Consider the following 25,373-nt stretch of genomic DNA (forward strand, 5'->3'; position numbering starts at 1 on the left):
CTATTTGGTGGTTGAATATGATGGTTCTCCTGCCCCTCAGTTCCTGACACTGTTGAAACTGTGTGACAACTATGCCATATTGTGCGGGGCGGGGGGGGGGGGGAAGGAGCCAAATTCTGGGTTGCTGGGTCAAAGACAGGATGCCAACATAGAAGAAAAGCAGCAGAAGGAATGCCTCCCTGTGATTGTTGACTTTAAATGCCAACGTGACTGGGCTGCGGGATTCCCAGCTCATATAACAATTTCTGGATGTGACTTTGAGGGTGTTTCTGGAAGACATTAGTGTTTGATCAGTAAACTAAGTAAAGAAGACTTCACACCAGTGTGAGGGGACATCACATAATCCATTTACTGTCAGCTGGACCATCTGTCTTCTGCCTTTGGACATCATGCTGGCCAGTTCTAGGCCTTTGGACTCAGACTTAGACTGGGACTTACTATTGGCTCCCCTGATTTTCCAGTCTTCAGACTTGGTCTGGTACCATACCTCCAGCATTCCTGGGCCGCCTCCAAAATCATGTAGGTCAATCTCTCATAACCACGTTTTGTGCACGTGATGCTAGGGATCAAACTTGGGACCTTGCACATGCTAGGCAAGTGCATTGAGCCACAACCCCAGCCCATATAAATCACTTTATGTGTATATTTTGGTACTGGGGATTGAACTCAGGGGCACTTAACCACTGAGCCAAATCCCCAGCCCTTTTTTGCACTTTATTTAGATTAGGTTAGATAAGTTGCTGAGGCTGGCTTTGAACTTGTGATCCTTGTGCCTCAGTTTCCCAAGCTGCAGGGATTATAGGCATGTGCCACTGCACTCGGCTGCTTTTATATATTGATAAGCATCCTGTTGGTTCTGATTCTCTGGAGAACCCTAATATGCTCATAATTGCTGCAAGGTTTATGCAGGAACCTGAGACTACTTTAAAATGAGATTCAAAGATGAAAAATGAGGATTGACAAACCTGGGGAAACAAATTGAGAATTATGGTAAACTACATTGTGCAGTGAATGTTCTCTCCCTTCCATTCCACATCGATGAGACAAGAGGACTTTCCTGTTCCATGGTGGGTAGAGCATATGCACCTCCTGCCACCATGGTGGACTTGACCATGTGGCTTCCTTTAACCAAAAGATGGTGGCTGATGTGAGACGGTGGACTTACAATACACTAATGCAGCTGGGCCCAGGCTCTCTGGCATCTGAGCCATGAGACATGGGGAGCACAGTCTTGCCAGCCTGCATATGTGCAGGTTCAAGCTGTGAACATAGCACATGCCATGCCATTGAGATAATCTGTCCTGCAGAACAAGCTGCCAGATACAAGGACCAAGCAAAACTGAGCATAACACACACACTAGATATTTCTAGCAGGGACCAGAAAAGACATGGCTGAAAAAATCAAATTACTGACAGGCGTTAATCAGTGGATGCTGGGGGATACGACAAAGATTAAAGCCATTAGAAGTTGGCAGATGTGAATGTATAACTGGCCTTCTTGAAATACAGAAAAGAACATAACTCAGATACATGATTCAACAAAATGTCTCTAAAATGAAAAAACATCCATCTGCAGGTTTAAAAGCAAATTATGTTCCTTAACGCACTTCTAACCCGCACACGAGGCCTCTAAGATGGGCAGGGAGGGAGCTATAAAGTCGGGGGAGCTGAGGCACAGAGCCAGATGGACCTGCGTGAACACAAGGTGTGGGAGGACCCTGTGCAGCTCTGGGCTAGAGAAGTGGCGTCCGCCCAGGAGCAGGACAGAAGTCAGCCACAGCCACAGAGAAGGAGGCGCCAGAGAAGCAGGGCCAGGGGGAGTGGGGGAGGGTCACGCCGGGATGGACGCTTCGGGACCCGACCCTACAGCCCAAGCAGAACTGGGCCGCGAGGAGCGGAACCGCGGATGGAAGACCGATCGGGGAGAGAAGCCATGGAGTAGCAAGATCACTGGGCTTAGTGGCTTTACGGCAGGGCGGCGCGAAGGTCCCGGGCGACGGCGGGGCCTGCACACTGGCCTTCTGAGCTTATTCACATAGAACCAGAACACGCCCAGCGCAGGCGCACAGGCGGAGGCCGAGTACCCGGAGGGCGGGGTCGGACGTCGGGACAAGCGCAAGCGCAAGCGCACTGCGTGCATCAGGAGAGCAGCCCCAGCGCACCTGCGCAGCGAGGCGGCGGCGGGAGGGCGGGGCTTCCGCAGCCGCTCGCGCTCGGGGCATTATGGGATAGTGGCGGAGCGAGCCGAGTGTCGGAGGTGCTTAGGCGAACTGCGGCCCGAGACACAGCCGCTTCAGGGGAGGCGTTGGCTGAGGAAGCGGGCGTCGGCCTCCGCTGGCCGCTGTGCAGCTCTGCGGTCCACTCAGGCTGCGGAGGAGGACGTATTCTCTTCTCGCGGGCGCCGGCTCGGCCGGGAACCCAGCCGAATTCCCCGTCCCTGCGCGCGGAGGCGCCTCGCGGGCCTCGCCACCCGTCGCCGCCCTCGCCGCGGTCCCAAAGTTCGGCGCGGCCCTGCGCGGCCTGACCGAGGGCGCGTGCGCGCCCCGAGCCCGTCGCGGCGCCTGCGCGAGCCGCCGCCCCCGCCCCACGGTCCGGGCCCGCGGCGGGGCCGAGCCGCCGCCGGCGGGGCGAGGGGGGGCGCCCCGATGAGCCCCGAGTGCGAGGAGCCGCCGCCCCGCCGCGCAGGTGAGCCCGGCGCCGCTCCCGGCCGCTCTTCCGCCGCTGTCGCCCTGCTGTCCTTTCCGCCCCTTCCTCTGTGCCTGAGTCTCGGTTCCTTCCCGTCCCTTCCCTCAGCCCGAGTCCCGGTCGCTTCTTGTCCATTCACGTCCCTTTCTCTCCCTTCCCTTGGCGTGAGTCTGAGTCCTTCCCGTTGCCTCCTCTCTGCCCTAGGCTCAGTCCCTTCCCGGTCCTTGCCCTGGTACACACGCGCGCACGCTCGCGCTCTGTCTCCTCCTTGTCCCCTGAGTCTCTGTCCCTTCCCCTTCACTCCTAAGTCTCTGTCTTCCCCAGTCCCCCAGTCTCTGTCCCTTCCCCTTCACTCCTGAGTCTCTGTCTTCCCCTGTCGCCCAGTCTCTGTCCCTTCCGCTTCACTCCTGAGTCTCTTGTCTTCCCCTCTGTTCCCCAGTCTCTGTCCCTTCCCTTCGCTTCTGAATCTCTGTCTTCCTCTCTGTCCCCCAGTTTCTGTCCCTTCCCCTTCACTCCTGAGTCTCTCTTTCCTCAGCCAGTGTGTGTCTGTCTCTGACTTTCTGCACACCTGCCTCTCCCCAAGTCTCTGTCTCTTCCCCTGAATTGCCTCGCACCCCTAACCAGCCCGTCTCCTCTCAGTGTCCCAAGTTCCTTAGTCTCATGTCCCCTGCCCACTCCCATCCCCTTACTTTTTTCCTTTGGGAGCCCCTATGATCTTAAGGTTCTTGCCTGGGCCCTGGCCCACCCTCTTCCCCCAGCCAACATCAGGGTCCCTTCTGCTGGGACTTTCTTTACCTCCTCACCCCCTGAGTTCAGCCTCCTTGGGCTCCTCTGCCACTGTCCATCCCCTCAGTCTTACTCCCCTTGGGTGCTACTTCTTTTCCTCCTCAGATCCTCCTTTCTTCTCACACACCTGCCCTTTCCTCTTGCCAGCCTTCTTGGATTCCTTGGCCTCCTGACTCCCAGAATAGTGGCTTCCCTTCACCTGAGCGAGGCTCCTGTCCTGGTGTCTGGCTGCCTGGGGCAGAAGGCTGGGGAGATCTGGCCTGCTTCTGTGCTGCGAGGCCTGCTGAGGCCAGGCTTGGGAACTTGGGGCTGGGCCCAGAGTGGGGGAGCTGCCCCCTGGGGAGACAAAGGCACCACTGGACAGTCACAATTACTGTCTTGTGATGAGGTAACTCAGGGCACTGCTGCAGGAGGCCACAGAGTGGGAGAGACTGGTGAGACTGGCCAGGTGGCTTTTTCTGTCTAGGAAAGATGAGTAGGAGTTGACAGATGGAAAGTGGAAAGAAGAGCCTTCCGAGTGGAAGGAACAGCACCTGCAAATATGTAAAGGTGGGAACATTGGAGGAACCTGAGTCCTCTGTGTGGTTGAGTGAAGAAGCATTGAGGGGCAGAGGAACAGAGTGGCATGGCTGGGATGCCTGTCCAGGGCTTTGAGTGTGACCTCTGCTTAGGGTCTTGCTCCCTTATACACAGACACCCTTGTCTGCACTGAGGATGTAGGCGTTTCTGTTAACCCGCCTAAAAAGTAAGAGGATGTTTCTGGAAAGGAAGCTGCATTTTCTGATAGATGTGGTACTAGGTTCAGCGTTGTAAAGAAACCTGCAGTGGGGTCACTTCTAGCCTGAGGGCAAGGTTCTAACTCATCACCAGGGCAAATGCCCCAGTGATTTGAGATTGCCTGAAGAGCACATTTGGAGTGGTTTGTATACATAACCCTGTATTAACATGTACTGCACACATGGAAACGCTCACCACACCCTGCCGCATCCACTTACTGGTGTTGGAATGGCGGTTGGCGTTAGCTTATGCTGTTAAAATGCTGTGTGCTCTGTTTTTCTTGTTTGCTTGTTTTTGGTGCTGGGGATTGAACCCAGGGCCCTGCACATGCTAGGGAGGTGTTTTGCCGCTGAGCAGAATAAAACTTTTGCCTGTTGAGTATCATTTTTTTTTTTTAATGATCCTGAAGGCAGTTCCTTTTTTTTTTTTAAAGTTGTTGATGGACCTTTATTTTATTCATTTATTTATATGTGGTGTTGAGATTCAAACCCAGTGCCTCACACATGCTAGGCAAGTGCTCTGCCACTGAGCCACCACCCCAACCCTGAGTATCATTTTGTCTATGTTCAATGACTTTAATTTTGGGATTAGGATCATGAAGAGGTAGTGAAGGCAAGTATGGATTGTCAGACTTAAGTGCCAGTCCTGGCTGTGCTTTTCTAATTGGTGGGATCTCTGGCAAGTTACTAAGTGATCTGTGCCTCCTTCTCATTTAAGTGGGGTTAACACGAGAACTTTCCTCATAGGTGGTTCTGGGGATTAAGCATGGATATTTGTAGATTCCCATAGCAGAATACAAGGCCCAGTAAGTGAACCAATAGCTCTGTAGATTACTATTTGGTTTGGGATATATATTGCAGTTTATGTCCTTCAACTGGGCAGGAAGCATTTGATAATGTCTGGAGACCTTTTTGGTTGTTACAACTGGAAGAGGGAATGCTACCAGCATCTAGTGGGTACGTGTGGAGGCCAGGGATGCAGCTCAAAGTAATAGAATACACATGACAGTCCCCTCACCACAGAAACCACTTCAGCCCCAGATGTCAATAGTGCTAATGGAGAGAAACCCAGCTTTATTGCTTGAGCATTGGGTATAATATGGGCTTATCTCCTCTATTAAACTTGTGTCAGTGTGTTACATGTATTTTGATTACTTTCATCGTTTTGGTGGTTTGCTTTTGTTGGATCATACACTGTTTCATTCCATTGAGGATGAATTTTTTTTTTCTTTTCTTTTTTTGGTGCTAGGGATCAAACCCAGGGCCTTGTGCATGCAAGGCAAGCACTCTACAAATGAGCTATATCACCAGCCCAAGAGGATGACCTTTTAAAGGATCTTTGACTGTTAGCTTCACCCACTGCCTTCAGTTTTTTTTTTTTTTTTTAATCCAGCAAGTACCTTTAGCTCTGAACCTTGCCTTATGCTAGATTCTGAGAAATTAGCATTTTTTCCAGAGGGCTCAGATGCTGTTTTAAGATAACCAGGGGATGATATAGAAGGAGGCATGGAGAAGCTTCCTGGAGGAAATACTGCTGTGAGAAGATCTCAAGCACCCAGTTTTGAGCTAGTCAGCCTGCAGAATGGAAGGGAAGGTAGAAGGAACGCTCAGCTGGGGCTGAGAGCAGTCAGGTGAGGTGCACCAATTGTTGGGTGCTATGCCATTCTTGTAGCAAGAGGTGAGGTGGAAGACGCTCTGGTAAGCCTGAGATGTCTTCCTCTTCCCTGATTTTCGAACCATGGCTTGTTGGGGATAAGCCCTCCTACGTTGCCAGACCAGGGATTTCCTTTGAACAGTGGGTTTACGGATTCTTCTAGGAAGTGCTACCTTAGAATGACCCCCATCTGTAAGCCGTTTCCCAGAGGAGAAAACAGGCTCACTGGGGTTAAGTCCTTGGTCTAGGCCACAGAGATTTCAGTTGGAAAGATAAGATTTGAACCCAGATCACCTGTGATATTAACTCTGCTCCTTTTGTTTACACTCGGGTTATTTTAAATCTGTCCACTGTTCTTTTCCTTTAAACCTGTGACAAGTCCAGGAGAATGGATCATGTGAGTCTCCTCCCCAGTCCTTGACCAAGTGTCCCTAGACTGTTCCGAAGTACTACATCCCTTAGGTTGGGCCACAGCTGCCACTTCCCCTGGGAGTGGGGTCTGCTGTCAGAGGGGGAGGTGCCTGGTTTGCCCTCTAACTGGGGACCTTCCCCCAGGCTTTCCCAACCCCCTGGAAAGTCCCATGTAGTTGTGCCTTGTAGCCTTAGCCAGGCCCCTCTCCCCTTCTGTCAGCGGTCCCTTCTCCCAAATGTTTGTTTGCAGTGCCTATCCTGCCATGGTGGTGTTCAGTTCTGCAGCTGTGGGTCCTGCTCAGAGGCAGTAAGGTTGTTGTCCTTTCTCTGTCCTTGGAATTCAGTGTCACAAACCCCCTTTCCAGATTCGGTTCAGGGCTGTGAAGTTAGAGGTTTTGCTGACTCTGAACCACCTAGCCTTTTAAGGAGCTGGATGTTGGCAGGCCTGCAGCTAGTTCTCTCCCCTCCTAAGACAGTCTGCTGGACTATGGGCCTGTCCTGAGCTGGAGCCTCTGTTGAGTCTTGGTAGCCAGGTGGCTGTCCTCAGAGGTTCTGAGAGGCCTCATGCCCTCAACTTCCTCCATTTCCAGGTGCTGGGGGGCCAGGACTAGGAAGATTTGGCAGATAAAGGACTGGCCATGGGTTTCCTGGTAGGCACATCTGTGTTTGGGGATGTGGCTGCTGCTGTGGGAGCTGCAGTGAAGCCTTATCTGCGCCAGGGAAGGGGCTGGAGGACTTTTGACGGGCAGCTGGTGTTGAAGGCCTTAGAACAACACAGCAAAACAAGAAAACAGGCAGTGGTTTAGGGCTAGCAGGAGAAGCAGGGGTAGTTTTCGTTTTTAAGGGCTTCCTTTCTCATTTACAATTTCCCCTTCTTCCGTTTGCAGTCAGAGCCATGGTTTTCAAACGGTCTCTAAGGTCTCTCAAAACTAGTGGTAGTCAACTTCCGTTTTCTTGAAGTTGCTGAAAGTTGCAGAGTGTGGGGGTGGCGGTGTGTGTGGTGCCTGCCTGAGTGTTTGAATGATCTGAGGAAAAGTGCTTGAGTCACTTGGGGAAAGGTTGTTTGTCTCCTGCTTTTCTATTTTGAGTGCCATTTGGTGACTGTCTCCCACCCATCCCGTTCCAGTATTTGGATGTGATTTTAGGGGCAGCTCAGCTCATTTTCATAACAGTCCTCCCTCCTGAGTTTTGTCCCCCATTTCACAGCCGAGGACTCATGGCTCAGAGAAGCCAAGTGCCAGGTTAGAGAGTGAATGCGAAACTTTGCTATCTTGCCAACTCCCAGGTTTCCAGCAATTTTCATTAAATTGAAAGATGGGTGCTGAGAGTCAGGGTTTGAAGCCAGAGTGGATTGATTTTGTGGTGGGAAAAGTTTCTTTTTCTCTCTTTTTAAAGTTCTGCTGTATTTGTACCTTCAGTCAGAACCAGTGTTTGGAGGGCCTCAATTATTATTCAGTTGAATTTGATTCTTTCCCCCTATTTCTGATTTTTGGAAGAATGACCTGAGATTGAGAATTTAAGGGCTGCCTGGGTTCCTGGGGCTCACAGAGGCCCCTGAATACCACACCCCATGTCAGCCAGCCCTCTCCCTAGGGCCAGTTCTCTGGGTATCCAACTTTGGGAGTGAAGCCTGGCCTATTCCCTGAAGCAGGGGCTGAGTTTGGAGCAGGAGTGAGACAAGTTTGGGGTCTGAGGGGCTGTACCCTGTGCCCTTTAACCAGTGCCTTAGAAGTGAGTGAGTGCTGTCTGTCAAGGGACCAGGGTACATTGGAAGGGGAGAATCCTAGCTCTGCCTCATGGTAGCTGAGTGGCTCTGTCCTTCTGGACCCCTTTCCATTAGGGACAGTGGGAATTCTTCCCGTTATCAGTGTGGAAAGAGGAGGTGCTGTGAGTGCAAGTGCCTGGATTCTCCACAGCTGCTGTCATGGCATGGCCCTGTCCTGCCCCTTGGCTGGGACAGGGGGTGTTGGTGGTGAGATGGGGCAGGGGCAACCTGGATTGGCTCCCCAGAGCAGAGCCATGGTGGCCAGGCCAGTGGGCCCCTGTCAGTTCTGGGCTGGCTGGGATGTAGCACAAGCTCGTGCCTGGCCTCAGTGTGGTCGCCTCAGCAGCTTCTGTTTCTTTGGTAACAGTTTTGAGATACCATTCATATGCCATGCAGTTTGTCCGTTTGAAGTGACCAACCCATGGTTCCTAATGTGGTCACAACCTTGTGGAACCATTGCTAATAATTTATTTTTTTCTGTTTTCTTACTCTTACAGTTGATTTTAGAAAATTAAAAAAAAAAATAACCCCCAAAGGAAATTATCCCCACTTGTCCACCCTGCCCTGATTCCTGAAAACTAATCCACTTTCTGTGTCTGTGGACTTGCCCATTCGGGACACTCCTGTCAGTGGGGCTTTACAGCGTGTGGCTCTGCGTGTCTGGGCCACTTTCTGACCTGCCTGGCCTCCTTGCTGCTCCATGTAGAGAGGCTGTGTGTTCACCATGTTGAACTTCTTGTTGGTTCCCACTGCATGGGCTTCAGCCAGAAATTAGAGTCGTGATTAATTTGGTGGTTGTCCCTTGAGATAATGCTAGTCCTAGGTACACCCAAATCAGGAAATGCATCCTGCTCCAGTGTGCTTTGGATTGGTGTCCCTTTCAATGGTCCTCCATTTTCTCATTGGTGGCAGGCGCTAGGTCAGCCTGTTGCATTCCTCATCATCAAGTGGAGTAGAAACCAAGGACAGGTCCCTGAGGACTCAGGTCTGGCATCTGAGCAGAATGGGGAGTCCCACGGTGCAGGCATGTTTCCTGTGCAGCAGGGTGCTTTTTTGTTCTCTCACACTGGGGGAGAATACACCCAGTACTCCATCTGTGGAGGCCAGCCTGTCCCTCCTAGCCAGCCCAGTTGCCTTTGTGGCTAGGAGGGGCCCAGGCCAGGGGTGGGAGTGGTACAGCAGCATCCCGTCACAGGGCAGGAACCTTGTGACCACTAGTTTGGAGATGGGGCTATCTTTCAACTAGTGTTTATGAGCAGTTACTGCCACAGTGCCGGGTTCTGTGTGAGGTGCTGCTCCAGGTGCTCCTGGTAACCTAGTGAGGAAGATTTTGAAGAAGTATCCTCAGAGGCAGTTTATGTGTATATAGTGCAAGTACACCATTACTGTGTGGTCACGTTGCTTCCAGACAACACTCAGTGCTGTGTGGGTCAAAATGCTTGTCCCAGGGAGACACAACAGAACAGTGGATGAAAGAGGGGCTGGGGGCTGGTTCTGCTAGGCTAGGTGGGGAAAGCCCTAATGTGGGCTCCCTGTTCTGTGAAAAGAACGCTTAGCAAGAGACAAAAGCATAAGAAACCCATTATTGGGGGAGTCATTAAGGTGATCCAAGCATAGCATGTTCTGTTTGTTCTTATTGTTTTCTTTTTGGGGGCTGGGGATTGAACCCAGGGGCACTCTACCACTGAGCTACATCCCTAGCTTTTTTTATTTTTTGTTTTGAGGTAGGGTCTTGCTAAGTTGCCAAGGCTGGCCTCAAACTTGTGACCCTCCTGCCTCAGACTCTCAGCCTCCCTAGTATCTGGGATTTCAGGTGTGCACCACTGTGCCTGGCTGTAGCATGTTCTGGGGGCAGAAAGAAGACCCGTATGCCCAGGGAAGTTGTAGAACATGGCATGAGAGAGGCTTGAAGATCTAGTTCAAGGTGGTATTTGAGAGCAACAGGAGGCCACTAAGGGTCTGTCATTTGAGCAAGCTCCTGCTGACTGGCTGGCTAGCTGAGGAGGATGAGGCAGTGAGCACCTGGTTTGGGCTGGTGGTTGTGCAGGGAGAGAGGAGATGGAGGGTCAGCAGTGCCTGGATCTGGACTGGGAAGCCTTGCTAAGCCCCTGGATTTCTGATGGTGCGAGGTTGGAGAACAAATGAGGTGTCTGAATGACAGTGTCCCACTGATGGGCAGGGGTGAGCTATGCTATCACAGCTGGTCCACAGGGGACATGAGGACCATTGCCTTCTGTGTGTGTGTGTGTGTGTATTGCTAGGGATTGAACACAGGGCCTCATGTATGCCAGTTAAGTGCTGGGATGAGGTAGATGTGGAGCTTAGTGTCCAGCCACCTCCCCCTCAGGAGCAGGAATGTTGGCCTGGAAATGCCAAGCTCCTGAGGGGATAGCCAGCTCAGGTGCCATGGCCAGCTGTCCCTGATGCAGGGCAAGTTCTGGAAGCAGCCTTCTGGAGCTCACTCATTCATCCAGGAAGGCCCAGTGCTGGCACAAGGCTCTAATGCTCTGAGAATTCACCTTCAGGTCTGAGTGCTAATTCTACTGTTTGCCTCTCAGATCTAGGCTTGGCCAGTTACCTTGGTGTGTCTGAATTTCCTCACCTGTAAAATGGGGCCAGCAGGGGCTGGGGTTGTGGCTCAGCACCACATAAAAGTAAGTGAAATGGAGGTATTGCGCCCAACTACAGCTAAACAACAAATATTAAAAAAAAAAAATGGTGCCAGCAGTTCCTCCTTTGGAGGATAGTCAAGAGAGCCGGTTGAGTTATGATTGTGAAGTCCTTAGAATGATGGTACAGTGGAGGTGCTAAGCGCTTTGGTCAAAGTTGTCCCTTTTCAGATGATAATATGACAATGCCTCTATCCACAAAGACCCTTAAGGCCTTCAGGGTGTGGGGTGTCCAGCACAGTGCTGGGGGCTACACACACTGGAGGGGTCTTCCTGGGGTCTGTGGGCTGTGAAGGAGACACCTCTGAGATAGCGGAACATAGAGAGCCTGGAGCCCTCTCTGGTAGAGATGATATCAGGCATGCCCCTTGCCTGCACCCTATCCCCCGGGGAGTAGGATTGGAGCTCTGTGGAGGGTGGAGGTCGGTCAGTTAGCAAAGTGAACTGGGACTGGGTGACGGGGCCTCAGAGCCTCGGGTGTAGCCTTGTAGGGGTGGGAGCAGTATGTCACTGAGCATGTTGAGTGTGGGCTTAGCAAAGGGGATGGGAGATGGGGGCCTGGTCCTCAGGGCCCTTAGTGCAAAACTCTAGTGGGAACAAACATGAGGTGTTCAAGTTAGTATTTTAGAACGGTTATTGGAAAAGCAGTCTGGGCTCAGGGGCTCAGGGGCAAGTCCCAGTGAGTTGTGGACTAGGACCTGGAGGCCAGGGAGGAGTGGGGCTCTTCAATTGCCCCTGCTCTGTGGCAGTCTTGAAGCCTGTTTCTGCCTCTTCCTGCCCCCACCTTTCCATAATGGCTGCCACCCATCACAACCCTTTCCTTTATTCCACCTTTGTAGGCCTGGGTGTAGGAACTGACAGCATATCGCATCAGGATTGTCAGTTCTCCAAGGTACATCCCAGCCATGCCTCCTGTACTGAGCCTAGGGTGGTCCCCTTGTTGGAGTGGGCAGATAGGAGGGAGGCGAGGGAGTCTGCTGCAACTGTCCTGCTCTGCCATGGGGCTCCATCTTTTTCCTGGTCCCCTACCTCACAGTCACAGTCACTCAGGTTGCAGGTCAGAGGGTTTAGGGATATAGTGGAGGGCTATGTAGAGAACTCAGAAGGAAGTGTTGGGCAGAGAGAACGCAGAAGGCATTGTTAGAGAGGCACCAGCATCTGTTTGCCCAGGAGGAGGTATCCTCCCTCCCATGGTGGCCTGTGGCAACAATGGCCTCTGCTTCCATGATTGTGAGGCTTGGAAGAGGGAGGTAAGGAGCAGGAAATGTGGTTGGTGCCTTGCCTGTGGCAGGAGCTCCGTAGATGCTGTCTTTAGGGCCAGATGGTCTGCAGGGTCCAGGAAGCCACCCATGTACCTAGGCCTTGGTTCCTCCAATCCTGTGTGATGGGGTATTGGCAGCCTCTGTGGGGTGGTTGTAGTCTGGATGTTGTGTGCGGTGTATGCTGTTGAACCAGTGACCAGGAGCACAGGTTGGCTCTGCCTTTCCACGGGCTCTGGAGCCTAAGAGGTCCTTATGAGGAGCCATGTGTCAGTGAGTGTCAGTGGCTCAGAACAGAACTGCCTTGCCTCTGGTGCACCACGTGAGTTGCTCTCGTTGCCTGTTAGTTACCTGTGCCCTGGGTGGTGAGGAGTTAGGTGTTGGTAACTCATTTTATTATTCTTATCCCTCTGAGGCTGGGTGATTCCTGTCCTGGGTTCATTTGGGCACTGGGCAGTGTCTATTTTGGGAGCCTCCCAGCCCCACCCCGCAACTTTCCCCTTCCCTGTCCCAGGCCTTCATGAGGGGTGACGAGGAGATGGTTGGGGTGTGTTTGTGTGTGTGGTGTCCAAGCAACAGCCACAGCCTCCAGATGAGCAGACTTCCTCCTTACTCCTTGCCACTGCCCGCACCTTGAAGGCAGCCTTGGGTGATTTGCTGGGCTGGGCATCAGCTGTGTACTAGAGGTCATGGGGCATTTGAATTTGTTCAGCAGATAGATAGAAGAAAGTCTGAAGCCAGAATTTCAAGTCATGTCCTTAGGGTGTCCCTGCCTAGATGTGTAGACAGTGAATACTTGTGGGGAGAGGAACTGAAGTCACTCTACAGTGTCTGGCCTCTCCTTGCTGGTCTATGTGGTCTGCATAGAGCACTTCACCAGGCCTAGGGCTGAGGGTGGATGGGGCAGTGGGCCTTGGATGTGAAATAACCCTGTGGGTTGGAGGGTCACTGGCAGAGCCTGATGCTCCGTCCAGCTTGTGTGATGGGAAGGCTGAGCTGGGGCATATCCCTGGGGACCGGTTCCACCTGAGGATGCAGACCTGGGTCTGCAGTCAGGAAGGGGGCACTTGGCCAGTATGGCTGGTGACTACCTTGGCTGGGACAGAAACATGCAGATTGTGTCCTGTGTCCACAGGGCGCCATGTTTTGGAAGTTTGACCTGCACACAAGCTCGCACCTGGATACACTGCTGGAGCGGGAGGACCTGAGCCTGTCAGAGCTGCTGGATGAGGAGGACGTGTTGCAGGAGTGCAAGGTTGTCAACCGCAAGCTACTGGACTTCTTGCTGCAGCCACCACACCTGCAGGCCATGGTGTCCTGGGTCACCCAGGAGCCACCAGCCAGTGGTGAGGAGCGGCTGCGCTACAAGTAAGTCCCCCACACTACCCCAACATTCAGTAACTTGGGTTTGGAGATAAGGAACTGAGGCAGAGAGGGCTGGGTCCCTCCCAGGGTCACACAGAGAGGGCTGGGTCCCTCCCAGGGTCACACAGCTCACCTGGGTGCAGACTCTGCCCTGCTGCAAATTGCTTTATATGGTGGGATTTTCCAGACATACCCATAATGCAGGGCCTGGTGGAATGAGTAAGTCCCACTTCACCCAGCCTTGACAGGAAGTGCTGTTTTGCCAATATTTCATTTACCCAGTGCCTACTTTTTTTCCTGATCTTTTTTTCCAGCTTAGATTTTTATTGGGGTAATTGTAGAATGAAATACAGTTGTAGAAATGATACAGAATTCCTGAGAACCTATTGTCACATTGCCCCTAGTGGTATCACAACTGGGATGGTCACAAGGATGCTGTATTCCCAGCTGTGAAATGAGGTTCCCTGGATTTACTTGTGCCTACTCGTGTGCACAGGTACTAAGCTTATCATCCTATAGATTTGTGTGTCTGTACCACATCCTGAACACTTCTGTCACCACAAGGACCCCTCATGTGCCCATTTATAACCACACCCACTTTCTCCTATCCTGTCCCTGACCCTTGGCAACCACCAGTTGTCTCTACTTAACAATTTTTTTGGAGGGTGGGGGGCGTGTGCTGAGGGTCAAGCCCAGGGCCTTCTGCATGTTAGGCAAATGCTTTACCACTGAGCCATATCTCAGCCCTATATGTGGAGTTTTGTCATTTGGAAAGTATGATCAAGTGCATCATCTGATAGGTGACATATTGGGCTTTTTCTCTCAGGGTGATTCTCTGGAGACTCAGGCTGCAGTGGGAAAGATGAGTGTCTTTTTGTTGTTGTTGAGGTCTACTTGATGGGCCTTGGCTTATGTGATTTGGACCCACCTGCTTTAAACCTCTAGAGGGCTCCCTGGGGGGTTAAAGCAAATCCCCTGGTTCTGGATCACATCTTTAACACCTGTGACTCTGTTGTCTTACCTTTAGAACTGTGAGCTTGAGAGGGCAGCAGTTGGCTTCTGTCCTTGGTGCAGTGTACTCCGTGGCATGCAGAGTGCTGTGGGTGGAGGCTCCCACAACCTCTGTAGGGAGGGAGGCAGGACCAGGCAGCAGGCCCTGTCAGGGGTTTGGGCTGCATTCGCTCTCATACTGCCCTTCCTGGGCCCTTGCACAGTTCTCCCAATGGCTTCCATGTCTGTGCCCTTCTTGTCCCTGCTCCTAGTCTACTGGTGCCACTCTCTGCCTCACTCCAACTTTTGGTTTGGAGTCCTGAGCCAGACAGAGGGGATGAGGGCTGCTGCTCCGTTGGGCTTTTGTAGTGGGGACTTGGTAAAGCAGAGCCAACAAGGGCACCAGACTGGGAGCTTGGGGCCTGGTGGTTCCCCTGCTGCTGCTGCTGATAGCACCTCTGGCATGCCAGCAGAGTGTCCCACTCGCTCCCTAATGTCTGTCAGCTGCCACACATACACATACACACCCCACATATGTGCCTTCTCTTTTTTCTTTGCTCTGGCTTCTCTCTCCAAGGGCCTCTGTTCACCCATACTCCACCGGTGTCCAGCAGGCTGTGAACCAGGCTGTTTATAGCAAGGCAGCCTCCATCTCCACACCTGCACCTTGCTTAGCCCAGGGTGCCTGCCCCTTCCCAGGGAGTCTGCTTTCCAGGGGAGGGGCACCTGTGATATCCTCCACAATTTATGGATTAGACCAGAGCAGATTGTGGTCTCCAGGGGCTTTGGGTGGTAGCCTGAGCAGAATAGCTCTTGTCCTGGGGTTGCCCAGCACTGTGCATATGTCTGAAGAAGCGAAGCAGGAGATGAGGTTAGAGGTTCAGAAAAGTTGCCTGGGTCAGGGGCCAGGAGGGACACTCAGGTGGTGACCTAGAGGGAGCCAGCCTTGACTGGGACAGTGTGTGGGCTGCTTGTGTGTCCTTGGGAGGAATTGGAGTTGGTGGTGGTGGCAGGGTAAAGAAGTGAAGGGGCTTCAGGACCATACTCAGGTCAGATGTTTTCTTGGGGTGTTGGGGAGCCTCCGCAGTTCTCAGAAAGGCCTGGGGAGGACGTGGGCAGTGAGGAGGATCTTAAAAGTGTTCTGTTTGCTTCCCTTTCCTGGATGCATGAGCCCCACATTCTCTGAGTTCCCCTAATTCCCATGCTTGTCTCCTAGGTACCCCAGTGTGGCCTGCGAGATTCTGACCTCGGATGTGCCCCAGATCAACGATGCCCTGGGTGCAGATGAGTCCCTCCTGAGCCGGCTCTATGGCTTCCTGCAGAGCAGTGACAGCCTTAACCCGCTGCTCGCTAGCTTTTTTAGCAAGGTCATGGGCATCCTCATCAACCGCAAGACAGACCAGGTGCCTGCTTCCCTTCCACACTGGGGTCGGGGGGTTGTTTGGGATCAAGGACCCTGGGACATGACGTGGCCCTGTGCTTCCAGCTCGTGTCCTTCCTACGCAAGAAGGATGACTTCGTGGACCTGCTATTGCGGCACATTGGCACCTCGGCCATCATGGACCTCCTCTTGCGCCTGCTTACCTGTGTGGAGCGGCCCCAGCTGCGGCAGGATGTCTTCAATGTGAGGAGGGCCCCACTCAGTCAGGGTTAGAAATCATCCAGATGCAGTTGTGACACTGTGGTGGACACTGTGAGTCCAGATTCATCAGTTTGGCGAGACCATGTCTCTAAAACAACAAAAACAAAAAGGCTGGGGTTATAGCTCAGGGGAGGCCTTAGGGAGTTCTCAAGGAGGCCTGGGGAGGACATAGGAGGTGAGGAGGACCTGAGTTCAATCCCCAGTAAAAAAAAAAAAAAAAAAAAAAAAACAGGGAACCTAAAGCAACCCCTGCTTCTCGCCCTCAGTGGCTCAATGAGGAGAAGATTGTCCAGCGGCTGATCGAGCAGATCCACCCATCCAAGGATGACAATGTGAGTGCCCTGGTGTTCTTCAGGCCTCTTACATCAGGTCCTGCCCCTTGAGAAAGGGAGCACAGCATAAGGTTCACACAGGCTGTGGGCTGTGGAGGGTCCATGAGGGCCTGGAGGTATAGCCTTGGTGTCCTCCAGGGACAGGGGCACAAGACTGAGCTGTGGCTGCCTGCCTGCTCGGTTAGACCCAATGCTCTGCTTGTGTTTCACTCCCTGCCTAACCCCTGGGCCATTGACCACTGAGCCACCTCTCCAGCCCTTTTTATTTTTTTATTTTGAAGCAAGGTCTTGCTTGTTTGCTGAGGCTGACTTTGAACTTTGTGATCTTTCTGTCTTTGCCTCCCAAGTTGCTGGGATTATAGGCGTGTGCCACCACCCCCGGCGCTCCCCTTTCTTAACAGCTTTACTGAGATATAAATGGCATGTTGTATAATATACCTACTTAAGGTTATAGTTCAGTGGATTCTAGTTCATCCACAGTATTGTGGGTAACTCAAAGAGTATTTTTCCTACTCAAAACTCTGTGGCCATTAGCACTTTCCCAATTTCGCCTGTCCCTCTTCCTGGCAACCAAGCCCTTTCTGCACATTTTATACAAACAATTTGGGGTTTTGCCTTTTTTATTTGTTTGTTTAGTACTGGAGATTGAACCCATGGCCTCACACATGCTAGCAAGTGCTCTACCACTGAGCTACATTCTATCATGTTTAATAAAAATGGAATCTCATACTATATGATATTCTGTGTCTGACTTCTGTCCCTTGACAGTGTTTTCAGGGCCATCCTCAGCTTGGGGTGTGGCTCAGTGGCAGAGCACCTTTACAGGCCCTGTTTCTGTCCCAGCATCACACACATCATCATCCTTGTTGCAGAATAGGTCAATGCCCCATTTCTTTTGGTGGCATAGTAATACTCCATGGTGTAGAGAGGTCATAATCTGCTTTCCCTCCACCAGCTTTTGGGTATCTGGTGTTGTGAGCAGTGGTGTGTGTGTGTGTGTGTGTGTGTGTGTGTGTGTGTGTGTGAGAGAGAGAGAGGGAGAGAGAGAGAGGGAGAGAGAGAGAGAGAGTGTGTGTGTGTGTGTCTTTTCTGGAAGCATTTGGTACCTCTTTGTTCCCTCCTTTTGTAGCATATTTCCCTGTGTCTGTGTGACCTTCTCTATCCCAAAATGGCTAGAGGCCACAGATGGTCAGCTTGTGTAGGGTCCTCACCCATTTTCCCCTCCCCAGCAACATTCCAACGCGTCCCAGTCCCTGTGCGATATCATCCGCCTGAGCCGGGACCTGATGATCCAAGGCCAGGACAGCCCGGAGCCTGACCAGCTGTTGGCCACCCTGGAGAAGTGGGTTTGCAGAATGGGAGTTGAAGCCCAGGGAGGGGAGCCATCTTGGGTCCCTGCCCTGGGCCTTCACTCTGACCTACTCCTGCTTCCCAGGCAGGAGACCATCGAGCAGCTCCTGAGCAACATGTTTGCGGGAGAGCAGAGCCAGTCGGTCATTGTCAGTGGGATCCAGGTGCTGTTGACCCTTTTGGAGCCCAGGAGGCCAAGGTGAGGGTGCTGGCCAGAGATGGCACGCTTTGTTGTCTGTGGGGCAAAGCAGCAGCGCCCGGCTGCCCCACGACTTAGTGGCTGGTTGTGTTCCTGTAAGCCAGTTAGATGTGTCACATCTTATTCCATTAAGAAGGAGGAAACTGGGCTGGGGATGTAGCTCAGTTGGTAGGGTGCTTGCCTTGCATGCACAAGGCCTGGGTTCAATCCCCAGCTCCACATTAAAAAAAAAAAAGAGGAGGAGGAACTGAGGCCAGGTTCACTGTTCAAAGCTGGCTGGTGGGAGGGGCAGTTTTCTATGGCTGTCTGCATCTAGACCCAGTCCTCAGGCTGCCTTGGGGCTTGTACTCCACCTGCCATGCTCTGCCTTATCCACTTCCCCTTACTTGTGCCCAGTTAACTGTGGACACTGTGGCTGGACTAGGCTCACAATCTTCTCCAGCCCATCAGGAGGGCTCCAGACGAGCAACTTCTGGGGCACATGATGGCTGGCTCCTTTCCCAGACATGGAACTGAGCCCTCTCCTGTGTAGAGTGCACAGGCTCCTCTGGCTCACTCTGCTCTTGATCCTGCCCCTGCTGCAGGTCGGATGCTGTGACCATGAACAACTTCTTCAGCAGCGTGGATGGCCAGCTAGAGCTCCTGGCCCAGGGTGCCCTGGACAGCATGGCATCCAGCATGGGTGCCTTGCACGCCCTGCGCCCGCGACTCAGCTGCTTCCACCAGCTCCTGCTTGAGCCTCCCGAGGTGGGGGATGTGAGGGTTTTTGTGTATCCAGGGGTGATGGGATAGCAGGGAAGGTGGCTTCAGGATCTGAGTGTCCTCTTGCACCTGTAGCTGGAGCCACTGCGGATGACATGGGGAAGCCTGGCCCCACCACTGGGCAACACACGTTTGCACGTAGTCAAGCTCCTGGCCAGTGCCCTGAGTGCCAATGATGCTGCCCTGACACAGGAGCTCCTGCTACTGGACGTGCCTAACACCATGCTGGTACAGGGGGTTAGGGGGTTGGGGGCAGGGGAGTGCCAGGTCGCAGGTTACACATCTCTGGTGCCAGCATGTGCTCTACCCCTCAGGACCTCTTCTTCCATTATGTCTTCAACAACTTCCTGCATGCTCAAGTGGAGGTGTGTGTGAGCGCCATGCTGAGCTCAGGGGCCCCTCCTGACAGCAGCTCTGAGACACCTGCTCCAAACCCTGTGGTGAAACATGTAAGTCGGGGTCCCTGCTTCCCTCTCTGGGGGCCTATCCCCAAGGGTGCACCTCAGAGGCCTGCCCCGTCCCTTCTTCTGCCTGTTTGTGAGTGCCTGGCTGCAGCAGGCATCAAGGGTAGGCTGCTTGGCAGGCCTATGACCAGGTTGGCTGAGAGTACGTGCATGTCCACAAGTGTGTGCATGTGTGTCTTGTGCTCCATGGAGAAAGCCAGAGGATGGCAGGCCGAGGAGGCAGGGCCTGCCTCTGTCCCTCGCAGTCTGACTCGAGCCTGGGGCCTGGTGGAGTGTGCTTGCTGAAGACTCCACCCTGACTGCTCCGTATCCCCACTGCTCACAGCTGCTGCAACACTGCCGCCTGGTGGAGCGCATCCTGACCTCCTGGGAGGAGAACGACCGTGTACAGTGAGCTCCTGCTGTCCTGCAGGGTGGACAGGGCAGGGGAGGACAGGCCCGGGGCTCGGCAGCCCTGGCATCCACCCCACCCTACAGCTGTGTCCTCTGCTCTCATCCAGGTCTGGGGGGGGCCCAAGGAAAGGCTACATGGGCCACCTGACACGGGTGGCCAACGCACTGGTGCAGAATGCAGAGCAGGGGCCCAATGCCGAGCAGCTGGGGCAGCTGCTGAAGGGTGAGGCGGGCTGGACAGGACAGCCGGTGGGGCGGGAGGGTGCTGGAGTCTGAGTGGCTGCTCACGTCCTCCCGTCCATCTCCTCCCGTCCCACGTGTCTAGAACTGCCAGGTGAACAGCGGGAGCGGTGGGAGGCATTTGTGTCAGGACCTCTGGCGGAGACCAACAAGAGGAACACTGTGGACCTGGTGAGGCCCAGGTTTCTGGCAGGAATGTGCTTCTCTCTCTCTTGGCCCTTGGCCCTTGACCGCTGTTCCTGTCCTGGCCAGGTGAACACCCACCATCTGCACTCCTCCAGTGACGATGAGGATGACCGGCTCAAGGAGTTCAACTTCCCCGAGGAGGCTGTGCTGCAGCAGGTGGGCCTGGGGCTGTGCCGCAGGAACGGGGCGGGGCTCTCCCTGCTCAGCTTCCCTCCAGCCCTGCCTCCATGCCCCCACAGGCCTTCATGGACTTCCAGATGCAGCGCATGACCTCGGCCTTCATCGACCACTTTGGCTTCAATGATGAGGAATTTGGGGAGCAGGAGGAGAGTGTGAAGTGAGTGTATCTGTGAGGGTGGGGCAGGCCTCACATCAAGGTGGTGGGTGCTGTTCCTCTGTGTGGGTGAGAAGAGGCCCAGCGCCGTCCTGTCTTGGCAGCACACACAGTGTGCGTCCTCCCAGCCTCTGGCCACCGCATCTCCTATTAGACTGAGGCTCTGCAGTCTCCCCTCCCCGTGCTGAAGGCCAGCAGGTGAGGTCCCCACCCCTGGGCCAGCACGGAGGCTGATGCGTTGTCTCAGTGAGAAGTTTATGGAAGAGCAAGTTCACCACATCACTGGGAAAACTAGAAGGGTGCTGCCCCAGGGGGAAGGACAAGAGACTCCCTGCTGTCATGCATGGGGTGCAGATGGAGAGGGGTGGCATGAGGGAGGCTGGGTCAGCATTGCCATCACCACTGACGGTGCTCTAGAAGCCTGTGGATGTCACCCAAGTACAGATCTGACTCCACCGTGGTGGGAGGATGGACTGACTACTCAGTGGATGACATTGAATGACTAGCTTCCCTGTGAGACAAAGCTATGAGCCAGGCATTGTGGTGCACACCTTAATCCCTATGACCTAGGAGGCTGAGGCAGGAGGATTTCAAGTCCAAGGCCAACCTGGGCACCTCATACCCTTTCTCCAAAAATAAATAAATAAATAAATAAATAAAGGGCAACAAAGCTGTTACCTTCTCCTCTACCAAGATAAATTACATGAAAAAACTGAAGAACAAACCCACGAAGTGTTCCGGGAGGGAAAATGAATGGATACAGAATTTTGGGGATGAATATGCTACCCTGCAGGGTTCCTGTTGCAGGAGATGTCAAGTCAGCTAAGAGGTGGCCGGTGCGGAGTGGACATCTGGGCTGCCCCACTCTGGGCCCGCTGTGTGCCTTAGCTTGTTGCCTTGTGCTTTGAGAGGAGATCGGGACACTCCCTTGAAGGGTGGCTATGACCAGTGTGTGAGCAACATGTGGCACAGGGCTGGTGATGGCCCAGCATGGCTTATGGACCTGCCGGGAATGTGTGTGTGTCAGGTGGCTTGGTTTGTCCCTACTCTCTCAGCCGACTGTCATGTGCTGCAGGTTTGGGGAGCAGATGGGAGTCGGAGTGGTGAGGGTGGGCTCACCACTTCAGTGAGTGAAGGGAACGTGGACCCCAAGGCGCCCTCTCACCCACCCCTACCTCCTTTCCTAGCGCGCCTTTTGACAAGACAGCCAACATCACCTTCTCCCTCCATGCGGATGATGAGAACGTGAGTGGTTGCCTGTCCTGGACAGTGGGGTGGAGGGATGTGAGGGCACTGTGGGCAGAGGAGTCATCTTCCTACCCTGTACCTCTAGCCCAATGCCAACCTGCTCGAGATATGCTATAAGGACCGCATCCAGCAGTTTGATGATGATGAGGAGGAGGAAGAGGATGAGGACGAGGGCCCGGGTTCTGGGGAGTCGGATGGAGAGTATGGTGCTTGGCAGGGCAGCCAGCTTGTGAGGACAGCCCGCTTGGGCCAACCCCCTGGAGTCCGGTGAGTTCCTGGCCGAGTGAGAACTCAGGAAGGAGTAGTAGTGGTGTGTGTACTAGTTAGGGCACTTTGAATTTTGAGTGATAGAAACCCAGACCAAATGAGTTGAGCTACAGAAGGAAAAGGACAGACTAGAAGTGTAGATGGTCCTCCCTCCATCACATGGCTGCTCCCATATGAGCTCTTAGGCACGTTTCCTGTACAGGGGTAAAGGGTCCCTTTTTCCTTATTCCACAAAGCTGGAATTAGGTTGTGATCAGCCTTGGGTGAATATCATGTTAATTTTTGTTCTTTGGTTAAATGGATTCATGCTGTGTATATTTTGCCAGCATGAACACCAGGTCACTGGGCTGTGACTGTGTGGGCTGCCTGGTGACTTGATTTGCAGATTAGAGTGTTTTATGTTAACTTTTCTTTTTTTTTTTTGGTAGTAATGGGGCTTGAACCCAGGGGCATGCTACCACTGAGACACATTCCTAGTCCTTTTTATTTGAGACAGGGTCTCCCTAAGTTGCTCTAGTTTGCCTTGATTTTGGTGTCTCCCTGTTCAGCCTCCCTCACCTTCCAAGTGCCACCACACCTTTTTAATGATGTTACCTTTTTAATGATATATGTGTCATGCATATAGATAAATGTAGCACCCCAAGAGTACAGCTACAGGGACTCCCCTTTGTCAGTACCTTATCTGGGAGCTGGGCCTTTCATTTCCTGGGGTACCCTCTGCTGGCCATGACCTTGATGTCCTGCTGTAGACCACTATGTGACTCTGGTGCAGGTTGAACATCCTGTGTCTGATGTGCCTGGGGCCAGTAGAGGAAGAGAGTGGACCCTTCTGTTGAGTGGAGGCTCTGGGTGGGGAGGCCTGCTAGGGGATGATGATGCTGGCGATGTCCAGTGGGCACTCAGGAGCTGGCCTCTGTCTGTGTGTCCTTCTGCTGTGTCTGAGTCTGTATTTCCTGGATGCCTGTCCTTCCTTGGAGGACAGATGGGGATGACTGTCTTTACTGCTCTGTTCAGCACATGCAGGAATCCCTGTCCCCAGGCTCTAGGACCTCCTTGTCAGTGGCTTCCCAAAGTCCTCCTCTGCCTGTTTTCTTTTGTCAACGTCTGTCTACCCTGTGGCCCTGGGCTGCAGTGGGGAAGTGGGTCAGTGGGCTGTCCTTGCATGGCCACCTGATGAAGTGGTGTCGGGGGCAGGAGTGGAGGCAGCACAGACAGTGAGGACGAGGAGGAAGAGGAGGAAGAGGAGGAGGAGGCTGATGGCAGGGCAGCACATGTTCGGGTTGACCCCACTTCCTACCCCACAGCTGGCTCTCTGCCTCCTGGTGAGTGTTAGGTGGTGGGGTGATCGGGTACACCTGGGGTATGTGCTGCTAGCTCACCTTTGTCTCCGTTCCCTGGCCCCTGGCCCCGTTCCCTGGCCCCTGCCCCAGGACCGAGCTGGACCGCCACCTTTGACCCAGTGCCTATTGATGCCCCAATGGACCCCCAAGTCTCTGGGGAGGAGGAGCTACACTCTGGGCCTGCAGCACCTGCAGGGCCCCTTGACATGCCGCCCACCCAGAGCCTGACCAGTCCTTCAGCCCTCAGTGCCCTGCAGCTCAGGTGAGGGCAGGTGGGGCAAGTGGACATGAGACTGACATTCCTGGGTCCTCTCCCTAGGCTTGGGTGTTGACCCCAGCCACACCTTCGGGCTCTTCTCTTACCTCCTAGGTCTCAGGACCCCACACCCACCTCAGCACCTCAGGAAGTCACAGATGATAGCAAAGTGACAGAGTCCTCTGGTGAGCCTGCCCACTTGGGTTCCTGGGGTCTAAGCCTGGCTGTGTCTGAAGCTGCTGGAGGCAGCAGCTGATACCTGCTCTGTCTCCTTCACAGCCCCTTGCCAGGCCTTGGTTAGCATCGAGGGCCTCCAGGCCACCCTGCATGGGATGCACGCCACCCCCAGCAACTTGGACAGGTAAAGGGGCGTTGGTCTGGTTGCTGGGAGGCGGGGGCAGCCTTATGTTCTTGTAGAGATGGGTGTGGCTGTCTTGTCTCTGGGCTGCTCCTGGTTGCTGAGCCTTTCCTTGCATTCCCTGTGGCTTTTTCTTTTTTTTAAGTAAATATACATAGAGCAGGAGTAGGCTTGAGGGTCCTTGTAGCCCCAGGGGCAGAGAAAGGCTTCCTGGAGGGTGTAAGGGGTCTTCAGAAGCTGATGTGCACAGGACCTATGTGGGTGGGAAGCACCTCCTGCACAGGGTATCTGGTGCAGCTGATGTGGGGTACAAAGTGGGCCCTGCTTGCCTGCCCCTTCCCCTGCCTGGGCTGTTTGGTCCCACTCTACTCTGCCATCTCTATCCTCATGGGCATCCACGAAGCTACCAAGCATCTAGCTGGTGTCCGGTCATGATCCTCAGTAAGGCCTCTCTGGGAGTGATGGGCAGTCTTGGGTGGATTATGGTAACAAGTGAGGCTGTCCGCTGACTGCCTCATTGGTCTTGCTTACAGTGCCACCAGAGACCCCTCTACCTCCATCCTGGCCTCCGGGGCCCACCAGCCCCCCAAGACCACGGAGTGGGAGAAGAGCCCAGGGCCCGTGGAACTCCCCCCAGGCCAGAGGTGAGCAGTGAGAAGGCCTCCCTTGGAGGAGAGGCTGGAGTGGGGCAAGCTGGGAGGCAGGCTGTGACCTCTGGGTCCCTTCTCTTCTCTGACAGTGCCCAGGCCCTTGAGCCTCCTCCAGTGCCCAACGGCTCTGCCCCTGGAGGGCCCATCTCCCCGGGCTCCCAGTGAGTGTGGCTACAGCCTGGGGCAGGTGGGAGGGACAGGGCTCCTGGACCCTCATGTTGTGTCTCCTCTCCTCCCAGGTAACTGCCTGGTGGTGGTGGCGGCCAGATCCTCCGTCCTTTCCGTGGACCCCAGTGGGGCAGGGTGGGTCCCAAGATGCCCCCTGCTCCTGTCACCCACTTCCCTCACATTCTCTCCTCTGGATTCCCAGGAGGCTGGTGCCAGGGAGACAAGCCCCCACCCACCCCCATTTGCACTGAGAAGAGAAATTACGGAGCTTTGTCTCCTAGAATAAAGATAGAGAGTCATGTGGAAAGAAGGAAGAAAGAGAGACATATATTATATATTATATATATACTGAGAAGGAGAGAAGAAGCTGGGATGCCGCGTAGGGCCCGTGGCTCCGAAGCACACCCTCCCTGTCTGTCCTGGTGGGGGCTGGCTCTGGGGTCCTGAGGCCGCTGCTGTGCCCCAGTTCTGTGTTCTGTGTTCCGGTGCCGATGCCCGTGCCCATGCCCACATCCAGCCTTTCAGCTCAGGTCCACCTTGGGGGAAAGCCTGCGAGGGTGTCGGGCCCGAGGAGGGCCGTGCCTTTGCTCAGACCCTGCACTTTCACCCAGGCGCCTGGCCCTGGGGAGTGGGGCCTCCCTGGCAACATCCCCAGGGGCCCTGAATCAGTTTGGCTGGGCCCCCTTGCCCAGGGGCCTGGGGTCCCAGCCCTGCTGCCATGTGGCCTTGTCCCCCCTCCCCCAGCCTGGCGTGAGTGTGCGAGTGTTCGTGCTGAGCTTCTATTTCATATTGCAAATATAAATAAAGGAAGACTGTTTACGATT

The 25,373-nt window shown here is 53.9% G+C and overlaps 1 protein-coding gene across 3 annotated transcripts; it reads left to right on the top strand.

Annotated features, from left to right (window-relative positions):
* The first annotated feature begins 2,571 nt into the window (after nucleotides 1-2,571).
* Ppp6r1 (protein phosphatase 6 regulatory subunit 1) lies at nucleotides 2,572-25,373 on the top strand. Of its 3 annotated transcripts, XM_078031421.1 has the most exons (24): nucleotides 2,572-2,685; nucleotides 13,141-13,373; nucleotides 15,577-15,763; nucleotides 15,847-15,984; nucleotides 16,269-16,334; nucleotides 17,564-17,676; nucleotides 17,770-17,883; nucleotides 18,468-18,630; nucleotides 18,721-18,873; nucleotides 18,960-19,094; nucleotides 19,435-19,499; nucleotides 19,610-19,725; nucleotides 19,828-19,913; nucleotides 19,995-20,084; nucleotides 20,168-20,265; nucleotides 21,450-21,507; nucleotides 21,596-21,777; nucleotides 22,972-23,099; nucleotides 23,208-23,379; nucleotides 23,488-23,558; nucleotides 23,653-23,734; nucleotides 24,265-24,375; nucleotides 24,471-24,542; nucleotides 24,621-25,373. In XM_078031421.1, exons 2-24 carry the CDS (start codon nucleotides 13,147-13,149, stop codon nucleotides 24,622-24,624), a joined length of 2,631 nt encoding a protein of 876 aa, XP_077887547.1. In that variant the 5' UTR covers nucleotides 2,572-2,685; nucleotides 13,141-13,146; the 3' UTR covers nucleotides 24,625-25,373. The 3 variants fall into 3 exon arrangements, with proteins under 3 accessions (XP_077887547.1, XP_077887549.1, XP_077887548.1); XM_078031423.1 differs by lacking the exon at nucleotides 24,471-24,542; XM_078031422.1 differs by lacking the exon at nucleotides 16,269-16,334.

This window comes from Ictidomys tridecemlineatus, chromosome 15 (assembly GCF_052094955.1).
Source record: "Ictidomys tridecemlineatus isolate mIctTri1 chromosome 15, mIctTri1.hap1, whole genome shotgun sequence".
Classification (NCBI taxonomy): Eukaryota; Metazoa; Chordata; class Mammalia; order Rodentia; family Sciuridae; genus Ictidomys; species Ictidomys tridecemlineatus.